The 25,192-nt window shown below is 44.3% G+C and overlaps 1 protein-coding gene across 1 annotated transcript; it reads right to left on the bottom strand.

The window, feature by feature from the left end:
• Positions 1–696: 696 nt before the first annotated feature.
• EMC8 (ER membrane protein complex subunit 8) lies at positions 697–25,180 on the bottom strand. Its single transcript, XM_058279615.2, has 5 exons — positions 24,696–25,180; positions 16,075–16,151; positions 2,548–2,617; positions 1,666–1,760; positions 697–1,144 (listed from the first exon to the last, which is right to left on the bottom strand). The coding sequence occupies exons 1-5, from the start codon at positions 24,924–24,926 to the stop codon at positions 985–987; spliced, it is 633 nt and encodes a 210-aa protein (XP_058135598.1). The 5' UTR covers positions 24,927–25,180; the 3' UTR covers positions 697–984.
• Between the last annotated feature and the right edge of the window lie 12 nt (positions 25,181–25,192).

Raw genomic sequence — 25,192 nt, 5'->3', positions numbered from 1 at the left:
CAAAATGCAGTAGCACTATAAAATTTCCCTATCAATTTTCTAGGATTGGGTTAGAAAATGTAATCAAATGTTCTATGCTTAAAAATCACAGACATTGCTCAGTACAACTTGGGGAGTCTACATTTTGTTTGCTTTTGCTGCTTTCAATATAAAAGAATTACTTTGAAGACACAGATTAAAGCCATTTGGATGATCATGCAAGTCAAGAGTTAGGACTGATTTTTGCATTTTTAAAAAGCAGAAAGTGCATCTGATCACAGCACAATTCCGTTTTTCCTTCCTTGTTTCTTCAGAATGTTTACAAGCTTTCCGGCTGATTGAGAAGCATTATACTGTGCTCCAATCCAAGTTCCCAATCCAAACGATGTTTGTTTATACCCTTAATTATGACGCTTTCTCAGGCGACAGTGCTTATATCCCCACTGTGTCAGAGCTGCTACGGGCCAGTGAGGCCGACACTGTGTTGAGCAGCACCATGTCCTAGCCCCAGACCACCCACCCGCTCTAACCCCCACACGGAGGGTCTCAGCCATCACGTGGCCGCAGCAAGCAGCAAGCCCGCCTAACCCCAGGACTGGAGAGCATCGACTCAAACAGCATAAAAACTCACAGAACACTCATTTGAGTTTAAGATGTGGGCCTTTTTAAAAAGACACCTCCTAAGTCTTAAAAAGTATTCTCTATAGATTATAAAAGTTTAGTTAAAACTGTTTAATAGGAACAATCTTGGACAAGCAGAAATAGCTTTGATTTGGAAGATTAGAGCAACATACAACCGGGAAAGAATCCACGAGGCAGTCAGATTGAATAGTTGGTACCTCTTCTAGAGATCCTGCATTAAAAAGGTGACCGCCTTCCTTCACGGCACATGCCACTTCTTAAAACTGTCGGCTTTCCACACAGGGTATGAGATTCACATTTAAAAATACGTTTTTCTTCTTCAGGGTAGTGGAAACGCCCAGAGACCAGTCCATAAGCCCCTCCCTAACACAGGTGTAGAACAGCCTTATTGATCTCTGGATTGGTCCAGTCATTCCGAATGTCATCCAGGTGGTTATCGAAATCCACAAGGGTCTCATAGGACCGGCTGTCCAGGAGCGACGCTGAGATCCGCTGGGCTTCTGGCCAGTCTTCGCAGTAATCACTAGGAGGCCAAATATGGAAACATTAATCGTTTAATAATGAAAACACGGGGCTTTTCAATATATTAAGCAGAAAAAAACAGCCACATGCAATGTTCATAAAGATGTGAAACATGGTTAGTACAGGAAAGACGCCCTTCAAACGCAATTATGCACAAGCTGAAGGTGGAGGACTGAGACTTTCTGAATGATTACAAACCACCACCACCACAGCACAGCGCACCGCACCACAGGAAGAGTGGAGTGGCTTGGGGAGAGGCCAGGGATCAGGGGTGATAAGCCCTGAAGTACTGCTCACGTTCCCTCTCCTGCCCAGAAGGCCCAGAGGCCAGGACCTCCCGAGGAGCTGAGGGACCGGACCGATTTGAGAGGCCAGTACACTCCTCTGGAGAATATACGAACTTAAAGCCACCAGAAGGTTGGGACGAGCTTTCTTAGAGCAGCTGGGACGGACCCCACCATACACTGCAGCACAGGTGCCCTCAGAGCACAGGAACGTGGTGGGACGCCAGTCGGCACTCACTGATGAGGGTCTTTGCACCGCCATTTGTTTTCATGGTGCTCGTACACGTGGATCGTAGGTACTACACAGTCCATTGTAAACTTAGCGTTGTCTACCTGAGCAAAGACAAGGGGCACAGAGTGAACAGACGGCCAACCAAAAGCCAGGCTCTCGAGCAACAGCTGGCACTTGCCTAGAAGCCCCAGGCACCCCTCCGCTGTCACAGCAGCAGCAACACGGCCCAGAGCAGGAACCTCGCTTGTGACCTGCTGACACTGCACATCTGACAGGAAGCATCCCAAAGACAGCCTGGCCTAAAGGAATGTATGTGCTAAGCAGGATAAATATTAAGTGCTTTGTATCAATAGTTTTTGTCCCAGAAGTGGAGCTTCAAAACATTACTTCTGCCCTGTTAGAATTCTGTCTGATATGAGATGGAGATTTAATAAGACGCTTGATATAATTCATCTATTTAGCCATCCAACCCTTTCCTCCCTAGAGGCTGTGCTGGCTACTCTAATTTAATGGTTCTCACACTTGAAAGTGTCAGAATCACTTGGAAGGCTTGTTAAAATGGGGATTATAGGGCCCCATTCTCCTGTGTTTCTGATTATGTAGATTTGGGGTAAGGGCTCAAAATCTGCATTTCTAATGAGTTTCCATTAGATGCTGCTGGCCCTGGGGAACTTACTCTGAGGACTTCTATATTTAAAAGAATATCCCCTTTTGGGTATCCCTTGGGAAAATACTCAAATTGGTGGCAAGTCTGAAGAGGAGGAATTACCCAAAGTATCCACAGAAAGGAAGACTGTTTATAAAATAAGATTCCATGTTAGCAGGAAAATGCTGACTAGTCATCCTGTATGCAGAAAAACCCGCTAAAGGCAACGAGGAGCGACTCACCATGACGAGCGCTGTGTCACTGAAGCCCTCAGCAATTCTGGAAGCCACCTTTTCGGCAACCTGGTTTGGACTACAAGAGAAAACCCAATTAGGTTACATGTTCTAGTTAGTGCCATTTTATGTTGCCCTTCCAGTGAATGCCACTAAAACCCAGAATTATTAAAAATCCAGCAGAGACAATGAGCTTTCAGACAACTTGTGCTGAGGACAGGGAATGCTGTGAAGGCGACAGGGAACACCCAAAGCAGGTCTTGCCTTGTTCCGCCCAGGAGGCTCGCGGCAGGGGATGCTGGGAGGCAGCCGCTCAGCAGAAAGCCTCCCTGGGACTTGATGGAGGGTGCTGCCCGAGCCGAGTGCTGGCTCACCCAGGCCAGTCAGGATCCAGCCCAGACCTTCCAGTCTGCCCTCTCCGTGCCCATGTGGTCAAGCCAACCGTGCTGTTCAAACTAGCGGAACCCTCACTGCTGTGGGCAGTCAAGTCACCTTGAATTTTTTTTGGTTTAATTCCTAAGCCATTCCCTCTTCTCCACCCTCCTCAGCCTTCAACTGCCAGCTCTAGCCTTGCTCCTTGCTGTCACTCTACCATGAGTCAATGAAGCTAATCTGGAGTGGTTCCACATCACCCCTACTTGACATCTCCAAAGACAGTTTTTTTGCCCCTCCTTTCTCAGGAGGTGTCCTGTGGACCCGTCCCTCCCCCATTCACTGGTCTCCATGGGCAACTTATTCTTTTTCTCCAGTGGTTCCATCTGTCTTCAAAGCTTTAAAAGTCTCTTTTGGGGGTATGAGTGTGTATGAGGAAGTAATCAGTTCTCTCTAGCCACTGTCCAAAATTTCTGCCTTTCAACCAAATTTCTTCAACTTTTTACTAAGTTGACCGTCTTGCCCCATTTCCTCAGCAGCACCTCAGGGGATCTGGTTTCCATCCCCTTACCCCTGTGGAGGCTGTGCCCTTGAAGCCCACCACCCACTGCCTAACGGTCACCCTCCCACCTGCCACCTCTGCAGAGGCCCCCAGCTAGAACCACCAAGTGCAGGCGGACGCATCGCTCCAGTCAGGGGCTGCAGGTTCTTCCCGCCTCAGGCTCCTTCCTCTCCCTGCTTTCCATTTGGGTCAGACATTCCCGCAGGCAGAGGTTTCTAAGAACTCTTCCTAACTGGACTCACAGGAGTCTGTCTGGTGTATCCTGCTACTCTCCGCAGACTGGTTTTCCTAAAAGGAAACTGTGTGCCATGCTGGCCACACACCTGACTGCCCTGCCCTCACGCCCACCCCGGAAGACCCAGGCTTCTCACCGCGGATTAGCGACCGTTCCTGCTCACAGGAGGAATGTAAGTAACACTGTCTTCTAGCACACCTTTTCCCTTTACTCACTCTATTCCCGCTCTCTGGAAACCCTTCCACGCCAATCTCTGCTAACTGAATTCCTACCCATCTTTTAATGCCCAGAAAAAATGTCATCCTCTCCATGAAGCCTTGCCAAACCACCCCAATTTAGGTCTATTTTTCCCTTTGCTAAGCTCTGAGCACTTATTTCTCAAGTACTCTCTTACTCCTCGACAAGAGTTTTCTTTTTGTGAATTTTACTTTTGCCTCCACAACTAGATTCTTAGCTTTTTGAGGAGGGACTAAACCTTATTTTTTTGTTTTAGGCCATAAAAATACATTGATTGTTGTGAGTGTATTTACAGAAGCATGGTAGCCCAGAATGGGACATGAAAAAAAAGAAAGAAGATAAACATGATAAGGGAAGCTTTGTAATTGCCATGAAAAAAAGAAATATTTTATGAAAAGAATTTTATCAATCTTACCTATTTGCATCTTCAAAATTGAGAATCTGTAACGGTATGCTTATTAAAAACCTGCAGTATTGTGTTAACTAAAACGAAATGCCAAAAAAAAAAAAAAAAATTAAAAAAGGAAGGAGCTCAGGGATGCCTGTCCCTCAGGCCACCACAAAAATCTCTGAAGTGTAGCACTTCCCCGTGTTTACGAGGGGGTGGCAAGTGTGAGGGCTCCACAGCTACAAGGCAAACAGCTGTTGGAAGAGACCTACTGGGCTCATCCCTCCCGAGCTTGCTTGCCAGTGTGACTTGACAAGAAACATCACTCACTCCCCCAGCTGTCACCTGCCTGACTCCCACATTAGAGGTACAGGGAAAAGAAGTCAGCAGGTATTAAGAACATGTCTATCTCACAGTCTAGGAGACTTATAAGGCAAAGACAGTTTCAAAGCTACTTTTTCCCCCTCTCAACACTTAGTTTTGAAAATGTTAAAAAATACAGCAAAGTTGAAAGATTTGTACAATGAATACCCACATACCTACCACCAAGATCTAGAATTAACATTTTCCTAGGGAAGCAGACATGGCTCAAGTGACTGGGCTCCTATCTACCATATGGGAGGTCCTGGGTTCGATTTCCAGGGCCACCTGGTGAAGGCAAGCTAGCCCACACAGTGAGCTGATGCAATAAGATGACGCAACAAAAAAGAGACACAGAGGAAAGACAATGAGAGACACAACAAACCAGGGAGCTTGAGTGCCTCTCTCCCACGTCGTAAGGTCCTGGGATCGGTTCCTGGTGCCTCCTAAAGAGAAGACAAGCAGACACAGAAGAACGTGCAGCGAATGGACACAGAGAACAGACAGCAAGCACTAGCGGCAAGGGGGGTGGAGGGGGTGGGGGGTGGGAAAAAATAAAATAACTCTTAAAAACTAACAAACAATATTTTCCTATATTTACTTTATCACATTATCCATCATCCATCCATTCCTTTTTCTGTCCATCCATGAGTCTATTTTTTCCCAATTGATTATAGTTTATTTTTATTAATTTTATTTACATACACTCCTCTTTCCCGCCTTCCTTCTAACCTACTTCCTGTCTCTGTGGACTTCGTATTTCTAGACATCTCCTATAAGTGAAACCACACAATATTTGTTCTTATGTGTCTTACTTATTTCACTGAGCATGTTTTCAAGGATTTTCCATGTAGTGGCATGGCTCAGAACTTCATCCTCTCTTATGGCTGAGTAATATTCTACTATGTGAATGTACATTTTGTTTATCCAATCATTTGTTGGGATTCTTGGATTGTATCCTAATTTGAGATGTTGTGAATAATGCTGCTATAAACACTGGTGTACAAGGATGTGTTTGAGAGCCTGTTTTTACTTTCTATGGGTCTATACCTAGAAGCGGAATTGCCAGGTCATATGCTAATTCTAGATTTAACTTTTTGCAGAACTGTCATATTGCTTTCCATAGTGGTGGTAACATTTTACATTCTCACCAACAATGCACTAGAGTCCCAAATTCTTGACATCCTATCCAACACTTGTTCTTTTCCATATTTTAAAATAACAGTCATCCTTGAGAGTACAAAGCTGTATCTTGTGTTTTTTTGGGGGGAAGGGAGGCTCTTCTTCCTACTGGATCAGTGTGGTTTTGATTTGCATTTCCCTAAAGGCTAATGATGCTGAGCATCTTTTCATATGCTTATTGGTGATTTATCTTCATTGGAAAAATGTCCATTTCAAGTCCTTTGCCCACTGTAGGCTGTCTTTCCACTTTCCTATTGTTTTTTCTTCTTCCCTGATATGTCTTTTGATGTACAAATGTTTTAATTTTGTTGAAGTCAAATTTATCTATTATTTCTCTTGTTGCCTGTGGTTTTGTTGTCATAGCTAAAAATCCATTTACCAAATCCCAGGTAATGAAGACTTGCCCCTATGTTACTTTCTAAGAGTTTTATAGTTTTAGGTTCTTCATCCATTTTGAGGTAATTTTTGTATATGGTATGAGGTAGGGGTTAACTTAATTCTTCTGAATGTATACCTAGTTTTCTCAACACCATGTGTTGAAGATATTATTCTTTCTACTTATCATGTTCTTAGCACCCTTGCCTTGTTAGAAATCAATTAATCACAGATGTATGGGTTTATTTCTGGACTCTCAATTCTATTCCATTGGTCTATGTGTCTATCTTTATGCCCATACAACACTGTTTCAATTATTGTAGTTTCCCAATTTGAAACTGGGAAGTATGAGTTCTCCAACTTTATTTTCTTTTATGAAATTTTCTGGCCATTTGGTTCCGCTTGTGGTTCTATACGAATTTGAAGATCAGCTTTTCCATGTCTATAAAAGGTTGCTGTTAGGGATTGCATTGAATCTTTTTGGGTACTATAACAATTTTAAGTTTTCCAATCTATGAACATGGGATGTTTGCCATATACTTAGGTTTTCTTTAATTTCTTTTTTTTTTTTTTAAGATTTATTTATTTAATTCCCCCCCTCCCCCGGTTGTCTGTTCTCTGTGTCTATTTGCTGCGTCTTGTTTCTTTGTCCGCTTCTGTTGTTGTCAGCGGCACCGGAAGTGTGGGCGGTGCCATTCCTGGGCAGGCTGCACTCTCTTTCGCGCCAGGCAGCTCTCCTTACGGGGCGCACTCCTTGCGCATGGGGCTCCCCTACGTGGGGGACACCCGTGCGTGGCGCGGCACTCCTTGCGCGCATCAGCACTGTGCATGGGCCAGCTCCACACGGGTCAAGGAGGCCCGGGGTTTGAACCGCGGACCTCCCATGTGGTAGACGGACGCCCTAACCACTGGGCCAAGTCCGTTTCCCATCTTTAATTTCTTTCAGCATCGTTTTGTAGTTTTCAGAGTATAAGTCTTTTACGTCTTTGGTTAAATTTATTCCTATACATTTTATTCTTTTTAGATGTTAAACAGAATTGTTTTCTTAATTTCTTCTTTGGACAGCTCATTGCTAGTGTATAGAAACACAACTGATTTTTGTGTGTTGATCTTGTGCCCTGCCACTTTGATGAAATGTTTCCTAACTAGTCTCATAATATCTAGACTCTTACTTGGTGTATCTTGAAAACTTTATTAGCTCTAGTCATTTTCTTATAGATTTCTTCAATATTTTCTATATTAAGATCACATTGCTGGCAAAATAAGTGAGATTGTCTTACTCCTTCGTCTTCTGTTTGGATATCTTTTATTTCTTTTTCTGGCCTAACTGCTCTGGCTAGAACTTCTACTGCAATACTGACTAGCAATGGTGAAAGTGGGCATCATGTCCCTGATGTTAAGGGGAAGACTATAAGTTTCACAATTATGATGTCAGCTGTGGGTTTTTATAAAGGGCTTTATAACAGTGAGGAGAGTTCCCTATATTCTTATTTTTCTGATTTCTTAAAAATCAGGAAAGCACGCTGAATTTTATCAAATGCCTTTTCTGTGTCTACCGAAATAACATGGATTTTTTGTTCTCTATATGTGGTATGTATTGCCTTGACTGAATTTCAAATACTGCTACCCTTGAGTTCCCTGGATAAACCCCACTTGTTCATAGCAAATAATCCTTTTAATATGCTGTTGGATTCAGTTTGCTAGTATTTTGTTATGGATTTTTGTCTCTGGAAAACTGGGCTATATTTTTCTCTTACTGTGATCTCTTTATCAGATTTTGGTATTAGAGTAATGCTGCTTCACAGAACAAACTACAGCATTATTTCCTCTCCTTGAATTCTTTGGGAGAATTTGAGGAGGACTGGTATTAATTCTTCTTTAAATGGTAGGTAGTATTCACCAGTGAAGCCAACTGGTCCTTGACTTTTCTTTGGTGGGATTTTGATTATTGATTCAATCCCTGTACTTGTTACACATTTGTTGAGGCTTTCTATTTCTTTTTTTTAAAAAAGATTTATTTTTTATTTACCCCCCTCCCGCCACTGTCTGCTCTCTGTGTCCATTCGCTGTGTGTTCTATGTCCGCTCGCATTCTTGTCAGGTGGCACTGGGAATCTGTGTCTCTTTTTGTTGCGTCATCTTGCTGCGTCGGCTCTCAGTGTGTGCGGCACCACTCCTAGGCAGGCTGCGCTATTTTTTCTGTACGGGACAGCCCTCCTTGTGGGGTATACTCCTTGCACGTGGGGCATTCCTATGTGGGGGGGGGCACCCCTGCATGGCACAGCACTCCTTGTGCACGGCAGCACTGCATGTGGGCCGGCTCACCGCACAGGTCAGGAGGCCCTGGGTACTGAACCCAGGACTCTCCATATGGTAGGCGGACACTCTATCAGTTGAGCCACAACTGCTTCCCAAAGCTCTTGTTCTTAACATTTATTATTATTAAAGCAGTATGGTGGTTTTTCAAAAAGTTAGAAGAATGACCCTGATATGGCAATTTCACTTGTAGGTCTAATGACTCAAATACTTGTACACCAATGTTGACACCAGCATTACTCACAATAACTAAAATGTGGAAACAACCCAAGTATCCATTAACAAATGAACGGATAAACAAAATGTGGCACATATACAAAATGGAGTGTTATTTGGCTATAAGAGAGGGTGGAGTTCTGGGCCATGCTGCAACGTGGATGACCTTGAAAACACTGTGAGTGAAATACACAAAGTACACAGGGGCATATACTGTATGATTTAATTTATATGCAGTATTTAAAAATAGCAAATTCAGAATGGACACGACCATTCCAAGGTCCACAGGATGGAGGCGAATAGAGTATGGATTAGAGTGGACTTACTGGTATTCTATTCATGAACTATTGTGACTAGTAATGGAAGAAAATGTGGCCTTGGTGTGGAGAAAGTGGCCATGGTGGCTGCTGGGGGTAGGGAGTGGGAGGAAGAGATGAGATATGTGGGCGTTTTCGGGACTTGGAGTTGTCCTGAGTGGTGCTGCAGGGACAGTTACCGGACATTGTATGTCCTCCCGTGGCCTACTGGGTGGAATGTGGGAGAGTGTGGGCTATGATGTGGACCATTGACCATGAGGTGCAGCGGTGCTCAGAGATATATTCACCAAATGCAATGAATGTCTCATAATGTTGGAGGAGATTGTTGTTATGGGGGGAGGAGTGGAGTGAGGGGAGTGGGGGATATATGGGGACCTCATATTTTTTGAATGTAATATTAAAAAAAAAAAAGAAGACCAAAAAAACAGCAAATTCATAGACAGAAAATAGTTTAGTGGCTACCAGGGGTTAAGGAGGAGGAGGAAGGTATAGTTTTTGCACAGTGGGTATAGAGGTGTTGGAAATTATAAATTGAGATTGAAAAACAAAAAACAAAACCCAAAACCATTTTAGGTTCCCAAGAATTCAAATTTAAAATTCATTATTTTGAAATAACTTTACAAAAATGTTGTATGTAAAGAATTACAAACTTTTTGAAAGAATTGCCAATTTTACTTATTTCTTTTTGGAATTAAGTACTTAGCCTCAAATACTGAGCTATCTCATCCCTGACAGTAAGACTGCCCACACACACTATGACATTGAAATTGGACTGTTTCCTACTAGACTTTATCAACTCCTGTTCCCTGGAAGTGTTACCTGCCAAACAAAACTGTTGGTGTCTTTAAGATATAGACCAAGCTGCTGATCCTTTCTGACCAGCACAACAGGAGGCATTTAGTAGGTAACTTAAAAAACAAAACAAAACATTCCCCCAAACCCCAAAACAAACAGGCAATTTATACCTTACCTTCTATATCTGAAAGCTATTTACTGAGCATCTACCTACCTCAAGCTAGGGTACTGTGGCAAGTTCTGAAATATACCCATATGAAATGCTAATTGTGAATTAAAACACTAGCATTTATTAAATGATATAATAAAGCCTGATATAACCTCAAGTTTAGGAAATGAGTAAAACACTTTTAAACACCGCCAATATCTTTATAACATTAAACCATTGCCTAAATGATGCTTTTTAAAAAGAGAAAAGGAATCACAGGGCTACTAATAGCACCAGCACTCCAACTTTGAAGCAAGCACAGGGTTAAAACGGCTACCTGTTACTCCATCTCAACCTCACAGCCCCCTTTTGGGGCAAAACCCCTGGGAGGCACATGCTCTTACGTCCATTAAGAACTACCGAGGCCTGAGGACCTACATCAGTACGACACCCAGGATTTGAATCCAAGTCTTGGATTTGAGTGCAAAGCTTATGCTGTGATGCAATGCTAATCAGGTTATTTCTAAGACAAGACCAAATTTTTCAGCTAGGTCTGACTAAAGAAAGGAAGGTTTTTCAGGTAGAAACAAATAGCATCTGAAAATGAAGTTAGCATGATCCCAGCCCTGGCACTTGCGAGCCTCTGTGAAGCTAAGCTCCCTTCCCAGGACTGGAGTCTCTCCCTCCTGAGCATTGTGAAAGATTAAGTGGGATGACGCAAATAAAGCCCAGTACCAGGTACACTGGGAGCTACTAGAGGCTTATTCCCACCAGCACCAGCACCAGCACGCTGGAGGGGTGGATTAAATACCTAAGCAACGCAGCAACTCTTGGGGTTAAAAGGGACCTAAAGGATTACCGCCCACCCCCCCCCTCAGCTAATGTTTTAATCCTTTCTACAAGGGGCTGTTCAGTACCTCCTTAAAAACCAATACCGATAGGGAAATGCAACCACCCCCTGAATGGAGCAGACGATGGACCAGACTTGTAGAGGAACAGGGGAATTGTGTCTGAGCAAGCTAATCCTAGGCTGAGCTGGAATGAGGTCAGAACAGAGGCAGGGAAGACTGAGAGGGCCCCGGGCCGGACAAGGCATGTGCAGAAAAGCAAGACGATGACAGCCAGGGCAGAACCACGCGGGGGCCAGGAGGGCAGGGAGCGGAGTGGGGGGAGGGTGTCAAGGAAAGCAGAATCTAACCTAACCCGACCACCTGATGTCACTGCCTCTCGCCTGGTGCCCTTTCTGTTTTCTGAGGTAGCTAAGAGGCAGCACTGTTCAGTTCAGGGAAATCTTCCTTTCAACAGTGACTCCCCATGGTTTACAAAGCAAAGTTCAAATTTCTTCCGGGTATTCAAGAACCCTTGGGTTGTAGCCCCCACCTAGCTTTCCAGCCTCATTCCCTGCCATTTCCCTTTGTGTGAGTACCTCGTGCTCCTGCCCAAATGTAGCTTTCTAAAAGTTTCCACCAGGTGCCTTCATCATGTAACCACCCCACCCTGCATATAAAGCCCTTATCTGCTGGAGTCCACATCTGTACTGGACAAAACCCCACACCCTCTAGAGCGCCCAGTTCAAATGACACCCCTCCCTGAGGGCTTCCCCCATAACAACAATGGAAGTGGCTCTTCCCTACCTCCTGCTGTCCCAGCCATCCTGGAACACTCACAGCAGGGGTGACATCCTCCTGCCTTGGGCATGTCTGCAATGTCTTTCCTGTTAAACTCGGCAAGCTGAGGGTCAGGGCCCTGGTTTTAGCTGTGCACCTCCCTCTCGGCTCAGCACAGAACTTGGGCCGTGGCAGGCATTCCATACAGAGTCAATCCTTTGGATGTAACTAAGACAAAGATTCACATGGGAGCCACGAACAGGCTCTCACTCCAGTGGGAAATGTGGACTCTGAGAGTCCTCAGTACACAGGAGGCAGCTGGAATCAGAGACGAGGTCCAGAGGGAGTGAGTTAGTGGAAGACGTAAGGAGGAAGAGAAACAAGTGTAGCTCTTGGACTCAGAGAAAAAAGTCAAGAAGTAGTGGGAGAAAGCCAAAGCAAATTACAAAAGTAATACAAACTCCATATAGAGAACTCCAACATATCCTAATATGTGCCCACCCCCTATAGCCAGGTCCACTAACTTTAACATTCTGCCACATCTCCTATTTCCTTCATCCCACCCACCCATCCATCCTTTTTTTTTTTGTTTTCCTTTTGGGAGGTATCAGGCTTGAAACCAGGACCTTGTACATGGGAAGCGGGTGCTCAACCACTGAGCTACTCCTGCTCCCCTCTAACCATACTTTTCCTGAACATTTGAGTATAAAGATGTAAATATCATGACCCTTGAACACTTAATATGGCCCCGTAGATTTCCTAAGAACAAGGATGTTCATTTATGAAAGTACAGTTATCAAGTTTAAGCAATTTAACATTAATATAAAATTTAATCCATAGTTCATTTTTCTCATATGTCTAAATAATGTCCCTTTGACCTTTTCTCCTCCCTTGCTGGATCCCATCCAGGTTCATGTAGTATATTTGTCATTGTCTCTTTACTTGCTATTTTGAAGTTGTGAGAACAAACACAACATAGCTTTCCTATCTCAAACCTCAACCACTCCCAAGCATACCATTCAGTGGGATTAATCACATTCACAATACTGTGGTGCCCTCACCCCTTCCATCACATCTTCCCAAACAGAAAACCTACATTCATCATGCATTACCTCCCCATTTCCCCCATCCCCTGCCAACCTGAACTCTAACTCCTGTCTCTATGAGTGTGCAGAGTCTGACATTTTTGGTGTAGTTATCATGGGGCTTAAATTTAACATTCTAAGTCTTGTTTGCTTTGAATGCCAATTTAACTTCAGTACTATACATCAACTACGTTCCTTTACTCCTTTGTCCCCCACCTTTATGTATTTCTTGGCACAGATTACATATTTATATATTATGATTTATCATTATTTTATGCATGTCTTTTCCTGTAGGAAGTAAAAAGTGGAGTTACAAAACAAAAATACAATAGCGCTGACATTTATATTTACCCATGTCATTACCCTCACCAGAGATCTTTTATTTCTTTATGTAACTTAAATCTGTCATTCTACTGTCCTTTCCTTTCAATCAACCTACAGAACTCTCTTTAGCATCTCTTGTAGGAGCTGGTCTAGTATAGACCAACTCCTTCAGCTTTTGTTTTTCTGGAAATGTCTTAACCTCTCCCTCCCTCATTTTTCAAAGACAATTTTGCTGGCTATAGAATTCTTGGTTGGCAGTTCTTTTGCTTTCAGCACTTTAAATATGCTTTCCCATTGCATTCTTTTTTTTTAAAGATTTATTTATTCCCCTTCCTCCCCCTTCCCCCACCCCCATTGTCTGCTCTCTGTGTCCACTTGCTGTGTTCTTCTGTGTCTGCTTGCACCTTCGGTGGCACCGGGAAACTTCATCTTTTTTGTTATGTCATTTTGCTGCATCAGCTGTGTGTGTGCAGCGCCACTCCTGGGTGGGCTGTGCTTTTTTCATGTGGGGTGGCTCTCCTTGCAGGGTGCACTCTTTGCACAAGGCAGCTCTATGCGTGGGCCAGCTCACCACACAGGTCAGGAAGCCCTGGGTATCGAACCCTGGACCCTCCCATATGGTAGGTGGATGCTCTATCAGTTCAGCCACATCTGCTTCCTGTCCCACTGCACTCTTATCTCCATGGTTTCCAATGAGAAATTGGCACTTTATCTTATTGCAACTCCCTTGTATGTGACTCACTGCTTCTCTCCTGTAGCTTTTAGAATCTCTGTCTTTGACACGTGACAGTGTCATTACAACATGATGTGGTATGTGTCTATTTAGGTTTACCCTGTTTGGAGTTCGTTGAGTTTTTAGATATGTGTATTCACATCTTTTGTTAAATTTGGGAAGTTTTCAGCCATTATTTCTTTGAACATTCTCTCTGCCTCCTTCTTTCTTCTCCTTCTGGGACTCCCACTTGATGGCATCCCTCAGGTTCTTCAGGCTCTGTTCACTATTTTCTTCTTTCTGCTCCTCAGGCTGAATAATTTCAATCATCTTTCCTTCAAGTTCACTGATTCTTTCTTTTACCAGCTCCAATCTGCTGCTGAACCAATCTCTCTAGGAAATGTTTAATTTCTGTTCCTGGGTCTTCAGTTCTGTGTGGTTCCTCTTCATAACTTCAATATCTGTGTTGATACTCCTTGCATTCCCCTATTGTGTTCCCTCCTTTAGTCCTTTGTCAATGTCTTCTCTTTGGGCATATTTAGGACCATTTTTAAAAAGACTCTGTCTGGAAGGTCCCAGGTCTGAGCCTCCTCATAGATGTGACAGGAATCTTTTTTTTTTAATCCTCCCCCCTGCGGCTTTTTGTGTGCTGTCTGCTCTTTGTGTCCATTTGCTGTACGTTCTTCTGTGTCTGTGTTTATTTATTTCCCCTCCCCTGCTTGTGGCTTGCTTGCTGGCTGCTCTCTGCGTCCATTCTCTGCAGGCTCCTGTGTTCTCGCTTGTCTCCCTTCTTTATGTTGCATCACCTTGCTGAGTCGACTCTCTGTGGTGCCTGTGGGCTGGGCGGCGCCCCACAGCATGCGGGCCAGCCTGCCTTCACAAGGAAGTCTCCGGACGTGAACCGAGGGCCTCCCATATGGTAGATGGGAACCCAACTGACTGAGCCACAGCTGCTTTGCAGGAATCATTTTTGAGCCTAGCATCTTTCTGGTTCCCTTGCCTTCCTCAGAGTTCAGTGACTAGACCAGTCACCCATGGCTAAAAGTGCCTATGTTTCTGATGTGCATTCGTGTCTCTTCAGTGATGATAATACCTGGTTACTAGTTTATTGTATTATTTCCAAAAATGTTATCAATCCCAACCTCTCTCCAGTGTCAGGCAAGTGTCCCTAATTACATGAGACACGCTGATTTTAAAAACCTCACCACATCCCCTAACTCCATGGAAACTAGAATCAGACTATTTTATCAGATAACATGAGGAATCCTGTCTGCGCATCCTGGTGTCTGCTTCTCTTTATGTGTAGTACAGGATATTTCCTATCTGCCCCTCTGGCTTGGTTGGGCTTAGCCAAAGGAAAGCCCCTGGAGAAACTCCCAGGGAGGCAGAGGAGGAAGCTCAGCTCATGTGAAGATGGATGTGCCTCTTGACAAAGGCTGGTGCTCCTCTCTGGGTGGCCTTCTCTACCCTATTCCTTCTTCCAGTCCCTTCAGGCCCAGGGATGGTGATAGCTCTTCTCTCCCCAGTTTCAGATCACTGAACTACCCTCTTGTGGGATTTCCTATACACTGCCCATACCTCTGTAATAACTCGTTTATTAAATCCTCCTCAAATTATTCTAACTTCAGTGCATCACTTGTTTCCGTTGGGACCACAACTAAAGCAGAAATAAAACAAAGTTCTCTGCTTTGCTCATTAGTGAGAACCACAGTGGGGGAAATACCTGGTTAAAAGGAACCAGGATTAATACAAAGGAAGCATCAAACATTGCATTTTCAGAGTATCAGACCCTAAAAGCCCCAAGCCTTTAGGCCATTTTATTTATCTCGAAAGAGAGCAGTATTTCTTTTTATTTTATCTTTTTAGGAAGTACCAGGAATTGAATCTGGGATCTCGTACATGTGAAGTAGGCGCTCAATCAATGAGCTACACCCACTCCACAGTATGCCTTTGTAAAGCTCTGCCCTATAACATTCCTAGCTTGGGAATGAGAAGCAAGACCTAGTTGAGGGATAGAAGTCTGACTGTTGCTTTCATTGTATGAATTCCCTTCCAGTAAAATAAAGATGTAAAACAGAATCCCAAAGTTAAATATGAGTGTTTAGAATTTGTCTTTGGAGTGATCCACCCCACAGGTCCCCCTCAAACAGTACAAACAGGCATGGGTGTGGGGGCAGGGCAGGCTCTTTTCTCACAGATTTCACATCCTGCACCTATTTAGTGCCAAAAAGCACACAGGAGAATGTCTCCACTGGCCACATGATTAGACATTCTTGCAGACCAGAGTAGTTTTTACATGGACATACCTGGCATCCTTTACACGTTCATTAGCTTGATAATAACCAGCAATCACATAGCTATTATCTTTGCACCATGAATCAATCTGAAAGAGGAACAAAAATTGGGAAGAAAAGATGAATGACTGTCCCTTAAATATCATGTCTCAATAAACACAGGAGGTCCTTCTCCCCCCCAAATGCTGGAACAAGAGATGATAGAATCCTTGCATCCCACTCACCAGAACAGAGGATATAAGAATGAAACAAATAACAAATCAAATCAAACAATACATGGGCACTGCACTCTCAATGAGATGGTCCTCCTATAGAGGTTACTGTTATGGCCAGAGCCGGGTGGGCTGCACAAGGGATGACCTCCTTCCCACGTTCCAGCAGATGGCCCCAGTGTCAACACACACTAAATGTGTGCAGTACTGTGGGAGTTTGGGAGAAGACAATATTTATACATTTTCTCTTATAAAGAACTGTAGTGTGCTAGGGTTTGAAAAATTCTTAAGACCATTTAAATAAAGTCCTTCATAGATAAGTACACTAAAGCTCGAGAGGTTGCAAATTTGCACAGCCAGGAAACAGCAGAGCCAGAATGTGAATTAGAGTCTCTCAAAACCAAGTCTTATTTTAGATGTCAGTATTCCTAGCAACCTCCCATGAACAAACCTTCACACTGCGATGTGGGTAAACAGGCACGCAGGCTGCAGGTGCAGGCAGGGGTGCAGGCACACACACAGAGTCAAATGCCTATTGTAAGCTTTTAAATGGGAGCAGAGCCGCAGACTTTAAACATTTTTTGTTTGTTTTATAATGCCACTCTTCTCCTCTCATCGGATTTAGCTTCCTGCAGGTCTAATGCCATTATTAAAAACAAAAAAAGGTCATCCTAACCATTTTGCCATAATGGAATTTTAATATACCACAATAAATTCTATCCTCAGTCTGAAGAAGCAGAAGAGGAAACAAAATTGATATTTTGCTTTTCTGCAGTGAATTAGCTGATTTAAAAAAATATATAGACTTAAAAAAAACCACAACCCTTTTGCTCTTTTTCTTGAATTCTGGATTGGGTTATCTCACCTCTGACAGTCTCCTTGAGGACTAAAAGCAGACATTACAAGATTGTTACAGCCCAAGGCTCCCTGGCTCACGTGAGGATTAAATAATAATTCTGGACTCCTAAAAGCTTACGAATTACCATATTAGGTCAAAACAAGGACTCAGTGATCCAACTGGATGCTTTAGCCATCCACCCGAAAGATTACAGTTACGTCCCCAAAATATTTATAATGGCTTTCTATTGCTGCAAATTTGATGCAAATTACTCCAAACCTGTTTATATTTCGTTTCTTTCACCTCTTTAAGGGAATAGGTTCTAAAAACTTTCTACTGCTGCTCAGAGTAGCTCTTTTTTCTAAACTCATCTGTATGTTGTATCAAAAGGCACAGCCTAGCTCTAAAATTTAGGTATTTGGCCCCATTTCCTTCCACATAGCCTATCTTTAGGGTAGCCTTCTCAACCTTTATGTTTCCAATAAATGACAAGTCTCTGGAGTTTGTCCTCATTTTGCCCGCCTTGGTGTCTATAATAGACACAACGGGTTGAATTGTGTGGCCCAAAACGATATGCTGAAGTCCTCCCCTTGGTACTTCAGAATGTAACCTTATTTGGAAAGAGTATCTTTGCAGATAGAATTAGTTAAGATGAGGTCATACTGGATTGACGTCCTTTTAAGAAGAGGAGAGGACATAAGAAACACACAGAGAACACACAGAGGAAGAAGGCCACGTGACAACAGAGCAGAGACTGGAGTGATGCAGCTACACACCAAGCAATTCAAGGATTGCTGTGAACAACCAGAAGCCGGAAGAGGCAAGGAAGGCTCTTTTCCAAGGGCCAGTGGGAAGTGCACGGCCCTACTTAGTTCCTATTGTTTTAAGCCACTCAGTTTGTGGTAATTTGTTATAGCAGGCCTAGGAAACTAATATGGTGTCCCTCTCCCAGCTCTCCAGTAAAGACTGTCCTTACATCCAAATGTGAGAATAAGAGACGGTCTTCCAAGGCTGGCTACTGTGTTAGTTTCCTATTGCTACGGTAACAAATCACCACAAATATAATGGCTTAAAACAACACAAATTTATTATCTTACAGACCAGAGGTCTAAAAGGTCACATTCTTTCTGGCGGCTCAAGAGGGAAATCTATTCCTTGCCTTCTCCAGCTTCAAAAGGCCACCTATGTTCCTTGGCTCATGCCCCAAGTCACTGATCTCTGCTTCTGCTGTCCCATCTCCTTCTCAGACGGACACTCCTGCCTCCCTCTTACAAGGATCCTTGTAAACACTGGGCCCACCCAGATCAGCCAGGATAATCTCCCTGTCTCAATGTCCTTAGTTTAATCATACCTGGTAAATCCCATTTGTCATGTAAAGTAACATGTTCACAGGCCCCAGGGATTAGGACATGCAATACCTTTGGGGTGGAGAGGGAGTGTCACTGTTCTACCCAGTTGCACTGTTTCATGAAAGAGTAAGATAAATTACTTTGCAACTGATGATGCCCTGAGGACCCCCAACAAGTCTTTGGAAGCCATCTAAGCCGTCTGTCAGATCTCTTTCCTGGGCTGAAACCAACAGACCTGGACCCACCCCAGCAAATACATTTGGTACCATGTTACAAAAGGATCAAAGACAGCATCTGATGGGAAGGACGATTCTAACAAATCTGTTGTGGTAACTAATATGATGCATACTACAGAGGCAAATTCCTATATGAAAAACTCCAACAACTCCCAGTGGAAAAATAAATGTCATACATCAAACTTTTAGTAGAACGCCTTGAAAAGGCAGTCTTAAAAGGGAACTATGCCACATTAAGATCTAGCTTGCTTTATACATTTCTGAATAATCGAACTTCCACTGCAAAGTTAACTGAATGGATGCCTAGAGCATATATGTTATAGCGCGTCGCTGGCTACACAGATGGGTTACCTGAGGAGCAGAAAACAAGAAAATGACGAACAAAGACTTGATTAAGGGATATCCAACAGCCATTAGAGCATAGAGAAGGAGGCTACAAAAGTTCTAACAAGAGAGGAAGAGTTTTCTTTAAATTCTAGAAAAGAGAAATAGACATTAAGTGAGAGTGATTGGTGTGGGGAAGGAAAGAGAAATGTTGGCTGGGGAGGATGTGGGAGGCAGGCAGGGGCATGGTCTTAGGAGACTTCAGAATCCTGCAGTAACCCCAACGGCTCTTTGATGAAAAGCCACAGTGGATTTAAGTGGCAGCCTCCACAGTAAGGCAATGTGCACCCTTCCAAGAGGGGCATAAGGCAAAAGAACTGAGAAGCTGCTTAACTTCTGCTCTCAGTGAATTTATATCCACTTTCTTGTCTTGCTGTTATGATGCCTCAGTACCCTATTATGCTGCTTGTGAAAAAAAAAAATCAATATAAAAGTTCAGGGGGAAATAGGTGTGGCTCAACCGATTGGGCTTGTGAAGGCAAGCTGGCCCGCACCTGCAGAGAGCTGACAGTCCATGCCTGTGGAGAGCTGGTGCAGCAAGATGATGCAACAAGGGGAGACAAGCAGACACAGAAGAAAGGGCAGTGAATGGACACAGAGAGCAGACAGCAAGCAAGCAGGAGGGGGAGATAAATAAATCTTAAAAACAAAACAAAACAAAATAAAAGTTCAGGACAAAACTCCATGAAACCTGATGTTGACTTAGTAAGACTGATTCTGAATACAGATACCTTCCAAAATTTTGCATTTCTTTTAGTTTTCAGAGTGAAAAAACGCTCACCTCGGCATAAGCTGGTCACCCTCTTTTTGATGCCCCTTTTAGCTTGTTATGGCCAAGCAGGAGTACATTAAAGGCACTGGCCCCAATCCACTCATTCTCAATGAGACTCCACAGAGGAACTAGCCTCTCTCAGCCAACTCTTAACATTTTGCACGTGACACTTAATAATTTTCAAGCATATCATCTCTCTCATGTGACTATTTAATAGCCATAAAGTAGGCAAGGCAGGGAACTAAAGGAGAGCTGCTCTGAAGAAGGGACCACGTCTAAGGCTGCCACTTGCCAATAGGCTGAGAGCTGAGCTGAGCCTCCCTTTTGGCAGCTGCAACAAGCAGACCTTGGTGTTCCAAAGCAGAGAGACTTGGGTTCACTGAGAAGAAAATCTCCCTCTTAAGCCAGATGCTGAATTTTTCTATGGAAGGGAAAGGAGCTGGATTTATGAAAAAAGAGCTTAGGAGCGAAGATGAGGAAGGAAGGTGACATTCGGGGGAAGAAGTGGAAGGAGGCAGACCCTTTGCCCAGGCTAGCACATGAAGGTTCTGGAGATAAACAAAGAGCAGAAAGCAGGAGGGGATGGAGGAGAGAAGCAGAGGGCAGAGAAGGCTCACAGGGAGGCAACGCAGAAAGAATTCTGCACCAAAACCACAGTGAATACGGCAATAAGCAAGAAAGTACAGAATGTAATAGAAAGCTGCCTCACTTTATTAGGAAACCAATAGGAGGGCAAAGGATGAAAGGGCTTAGAGAAGCAGCAGGTTTATGCTAATTTTACTAACATTTTATGGGTTTTGCTATTAAAATAATTCTGCCACTGCCTACGTCAAAGGGCTATAAGGATAAATAATAGGTATAAGTACATTAAAAAAGCAAAAAGCACACGAAAATGCAACCATTTTTTAAAAATGGAGAATTATAATGAAAAATCTTTCAAAAGAATCTAATAATGCCCTTTCAAGGACTGTGTATTTAGCTAGTCTTTCCACTTATCAAAACTAATAATATGAACTCCCAAATATAAAATGGTCTTGAGAATAAAGCCTCATTTATACAGTTGCGTGGATTCAGATGCTTTATTAAAACTACATCTTCCATAGCTGAAATACTATTAACTGTGGTTCAAACATGAATTCTGGAGCTTACTACACTAAGACTGCCTCCTGATTATAAAGTCCCTAAGTCAAAAGCTGAATTATATAAATAGCCTAATTTTAATACAAAAATTTGGGGTGGATGCAAATTTTCCTCTTTTTTAACTTCCCACTTAAAATTATTTAATCTGTACTTGATCAGTATCTTCAAATTGCTGAAGATACTTACTCAAAGTTCTGGTGAATATAATCAAAGCCAGTATAAACAACCAATGCTTAGGAAAGAGGAAAGTTTAGCTGTTGTCTTTATTGCTAAAAGAAGTTACTCCAGGGAATCTGATTTGGACCTAGGTTTGCTGGACAGGAGACTCAAACACCAAAGGGCACATTTCGGGAAGTGCTAGAAATTGAGACAGGCTGGAGAGGCGAGTGTCACAGGGGCAGGAGATGCAGGATCAGAATTGGGTGCAATGCAGTGGTCCTTTCACTCTTCAGCAAGCTGGTGGCAGTGGGGCACCTGCCTCAGCTCTGAGAGTCAAGGTCCCCTCTTGGCATTTTCCCTCCCCAGGTAAGTGGTTTGGAAAGTAGTTCTGCTCCTTGTGGCTAGTACAGGTGGAGAATTGCAATAAAAATAATGCGAACTATGGAAAATGCAGTTATTTATGGTCGGTACACTTAACTCTCTTATGTATAACATTCATATTCTATATTAGGAACATAATGCTTTAACGCTGTAAATGAAAAAAAATTAGTAATATTTGATATTTCAAGAATTAGTAATTTTTGATATTTCCGAATTAAGTTCAAGTGTGTCTTTAAGATATTCTTAAATATTTCAGCTGGACTTCATAGTCTTGTTAGTGTTTGGGTCAGTAATCCCAGTTCATGGATTTTAAGATAACACATCTTCTCCTCCTATCCCTCTGGCTGCTCCTTATTCCCCCTCTCCCACCACCCTGTAAAACCCAGAGTTCCTTAGGTTTGTGCCTGTAGCTTGCTTCTTCCTCCACACACAGTCCTGGGGTGATACCACCTGCTCTCCTGGCTTCAGAAGCTCCAGTCTACACATCTTCTGAGCTCCAAACCCATATTTAATTTCAAACACTAGGTCTTCTTCATTTGGACTCTTTCCAACTTGACGTGTCCTTAACTGAAGTAATCATGACTCCTCCAAACCTGTTTTCCTGCCTTGGTTCCCTCAATGAACCGCACCACTGTCATCCTGAGGCACATGCCAGAAACCAAGGTGTCCCTTCACTTCCTTTTCCCTTTGTCCATATACAACTAGTCACTAAATCCTGTGGATTCTCCCTTTTGGCTCTCGGATCTGTTCCCTTCTCTGGGCTTACACTGCACTCAGTGTAGGCCACTATCCTGCCGTAACTTTCATTTCCCTGCCTCTAGTCTTGTTCAGACTGTCTCCAGCATCTTCTATGCTGCAGGCTGGAGCAGTCACTTGAAGACACAAATGTGATCATTCCACTCTCCTCCATGGCTTCCCTCTGTTCTCTGGATGGTACTCAAATGAACGCCTTCACTGGATCTACAAGGTCCTTTGCCCCTTTTCCTCACTAGCCCCTCCTACTCAGCACTCCTGTCTGCATCCCGCCCCTGGCCTTCAGACAGGCTGCCTTGAATGCTCTCCCCTCAACCCCATTGGGGTTATTACTGGGTCTCTGCTTGCAGGTCTCTTTCCCTGGGAAGCTCCCTCCCCGATTACCCAACAAGCCTGGGTTGGCTGACTTTTCTCTGATCCCTCACCACTTCTACTTAACCCTATATATGGCACTTGCTGGTTGAAAATAGGTTCATTAAAGTAGACACAAGGACAAACAACATACCAAGGAACCGAGAGTGCCTACAACTGCAAGCAAGAGTCCCATCCATCGAATGTATGGGACCAAAGTCCCCCTCAATGGTGGAGTGGGCATCACCATCCTAGAGTCCTCAGGGTTGGGAAATGAACTACTATTCTACTATAGACTTTTGGTGATTCTAGCACAGAAAAAACGTCATTGGTGTGGAGGCAGTGACCCATGGATGTTCTGGGGTTAGGGAGAGGGAAAAACAGGTGTAATGGGGAGCATTTTCAGGACTTGGAAATCCTGAATGACTTATGACAGATACAGGCCATTATATATTCAGCCATAACCTAGAGTTGAATGGGAGAGAGCGTAAACTACAATATAAACTATAATCTATACTTAGCAGCAATGTTCCAAAGCGTGTTTATCAATTGCAATGAATGTACCACACTGATGAAAGATGTTGCTAAAGTGGGAAAATGTGGGAGGTGTAGGGAGCGGAGCATATAGGAATCTCCTATATATTCCTTGAAATATTTATGTAAATGAAGTATCTTTTAAAAAATAAAAAAAGTGGAAAAAAAAGACACATGCCAGAGATATTTTGGTACCTATGGCACATTTCTTCAGGAGATAAAATGATTACTTTTATAAATGCCATCTATTTATTTTCTCTCTTGTCCAGAAATGACATGAAGAAACTTTGTTTTTGACCTGAAGAACACTGAAGTTAGGAAACAAGAATTCCCCAAAAGAGGCAAGTGTATCTGTAACTTCAAATCCTTTACCTACATACTGTTCTAAGAAACTGAGTCCAAGAGAAAAACAAGTCACACAATGACTCACATTAACTTTAACAAGCACTCAAAGATGTGCCCAGCAGCCTTTGGCCATAGTTTTTTGTCCCAAGGTACTGCCTGCTTACCGAACATTAACATGGGTGGCATAATTATGAAAATTAAGAAACGGACGCATTTTACTTGGTAGACAGCATAGAGAAAGCATTTCTCTTTCTGCCTCAATTTAACTACTTCTTGCACGAATTCATATTTCTTTAGGGTGAAAGTTTTATAAACAACCTCAGCTTAGGTAGGCAGGTCTGAGGCGCCCGTTCATTTTTCCCTAAGATTTCACCTCATTGGAATTTAGAGACGGTGTTTTTTCCTTCATTGGTTATTCTATCTCAAAAAAACTGCCTGCAATTCGGCTACCAGTATCTTTTCCCCATTGGACTCCTGAAAGCAGTCGCTGCAAACACAAACATGAAAGTGTGTTTTGTGGGCTAGAAGATGTGTCTGCTCCTGCTTTTTAATTTCACAGAAGTTCTTTAGCTTTTAAAACCAGAGAAGCATTCTGGCTAAGTCACCAGCCGCCGTCGGGAAGAGGACACACCACCAAGGCGCATTCGAGAGGGGCAGTCAGCGCCCCCCTAAAGGCCTCTGCGCCCCCGGCTTCCAAGCACCCGGCGCTGACACCCACGTGGGACAGGAAGGGTCTCTGAAGGTCACGGAGAGCCAAACGCCAGCATTTAAGTTCCATCACGTCAAAACTCAGCGCGACTCAAATCCCCCAGTTCCAGCTCTGCTCAGGACGGCTCGTTCCTGTAAAGCCGTTCGAGCTGAAGAAGCTAACGCCTCACCCTCGCCTAAAGCGCCTCCCCAAACACTCAAGCCGGTCAGAGGGTCGCTACCCCCGCAGCCGCGGGGGCTCCTCCTGGTACGAGCTCCCACTGGCCGAGCACGTGCCAGGCTAAGACCCACGCGCTCCCGCTCGTCGCCACCGCCCCCTGAGGGCGCGGGCTCTCCAGGCCTCCAGGAGAGCTGGGAGCTTCCAGGCCGGGCTGCTAGGAAACCGACCGCAAAGCCAACCTTCTCCCCTGCTGACCCCGAGGGGAGGCCGGGGCCAAGGCGGGGGAGGGGGGCGGGCCCTCCGGTGCTTACCAGGGTGAGGGCCACCTCCAGCATGGGGGCGAGGGCCAGGGTGCCGTGGAAGAGGGGGATACAGTCCACGAAGAGGGTGTGGTGGGCGCCCGGGCCGCCCAGAGGGAGGTGCTCCTTGCGCGGCTTCTGCTTCTCGGCCACCAGGAGTCCGTTGACGGCGCAGTGGGGGTACTTGGCGCCATGCAGCACCATCTTGCAGTAGGCCTGGGTGGTCAGCTTCACCCCGGGCATGCTGAGCCCGGGAGGGCCGCCCTGGGCGCGCGCCTGAGGCCTGGCCCCACTGCCCGGCCGCGCGGCGCCTCGGCGGAGAAAAGAAGATGAGGCGGCGGCGGCGGCGGCTCCCTGGCGCTGCCCTTTGGCCGGCGGAAGAGCCCCGGCAGGCCCGGCCCCACTCCGGGCTTTGGCTCCTCAGAGACCCGCTCCCGCCTCTGCCTCCACTCGCGCTTCCCTCCTGGCGCCGCCGGAAAGCGGTCTCTCCGGCGCCTGCCGGAAAGCAG

The sequence above is a fragment of the Dasypus novemcinctus genome, chromosome 18 (assembly GCF_030445035.2).
Source record: "Dasypus novemcinctus isolate mDasNov1 chromosome 18, mDasNov1.1.hap2, whole genome shotgun sequence".
Taxonomy (NCBI): Eukaryota; Metazoa; Chordata; class Mammalia; order Cingulata; family Dasypodidae; genus Dasypus; species Dasypus novemcinctus.
Note: the sequence above shows the minus strand (reverse complement) of the source record. Positions and strands in the feature narration are given on the sequence as shown.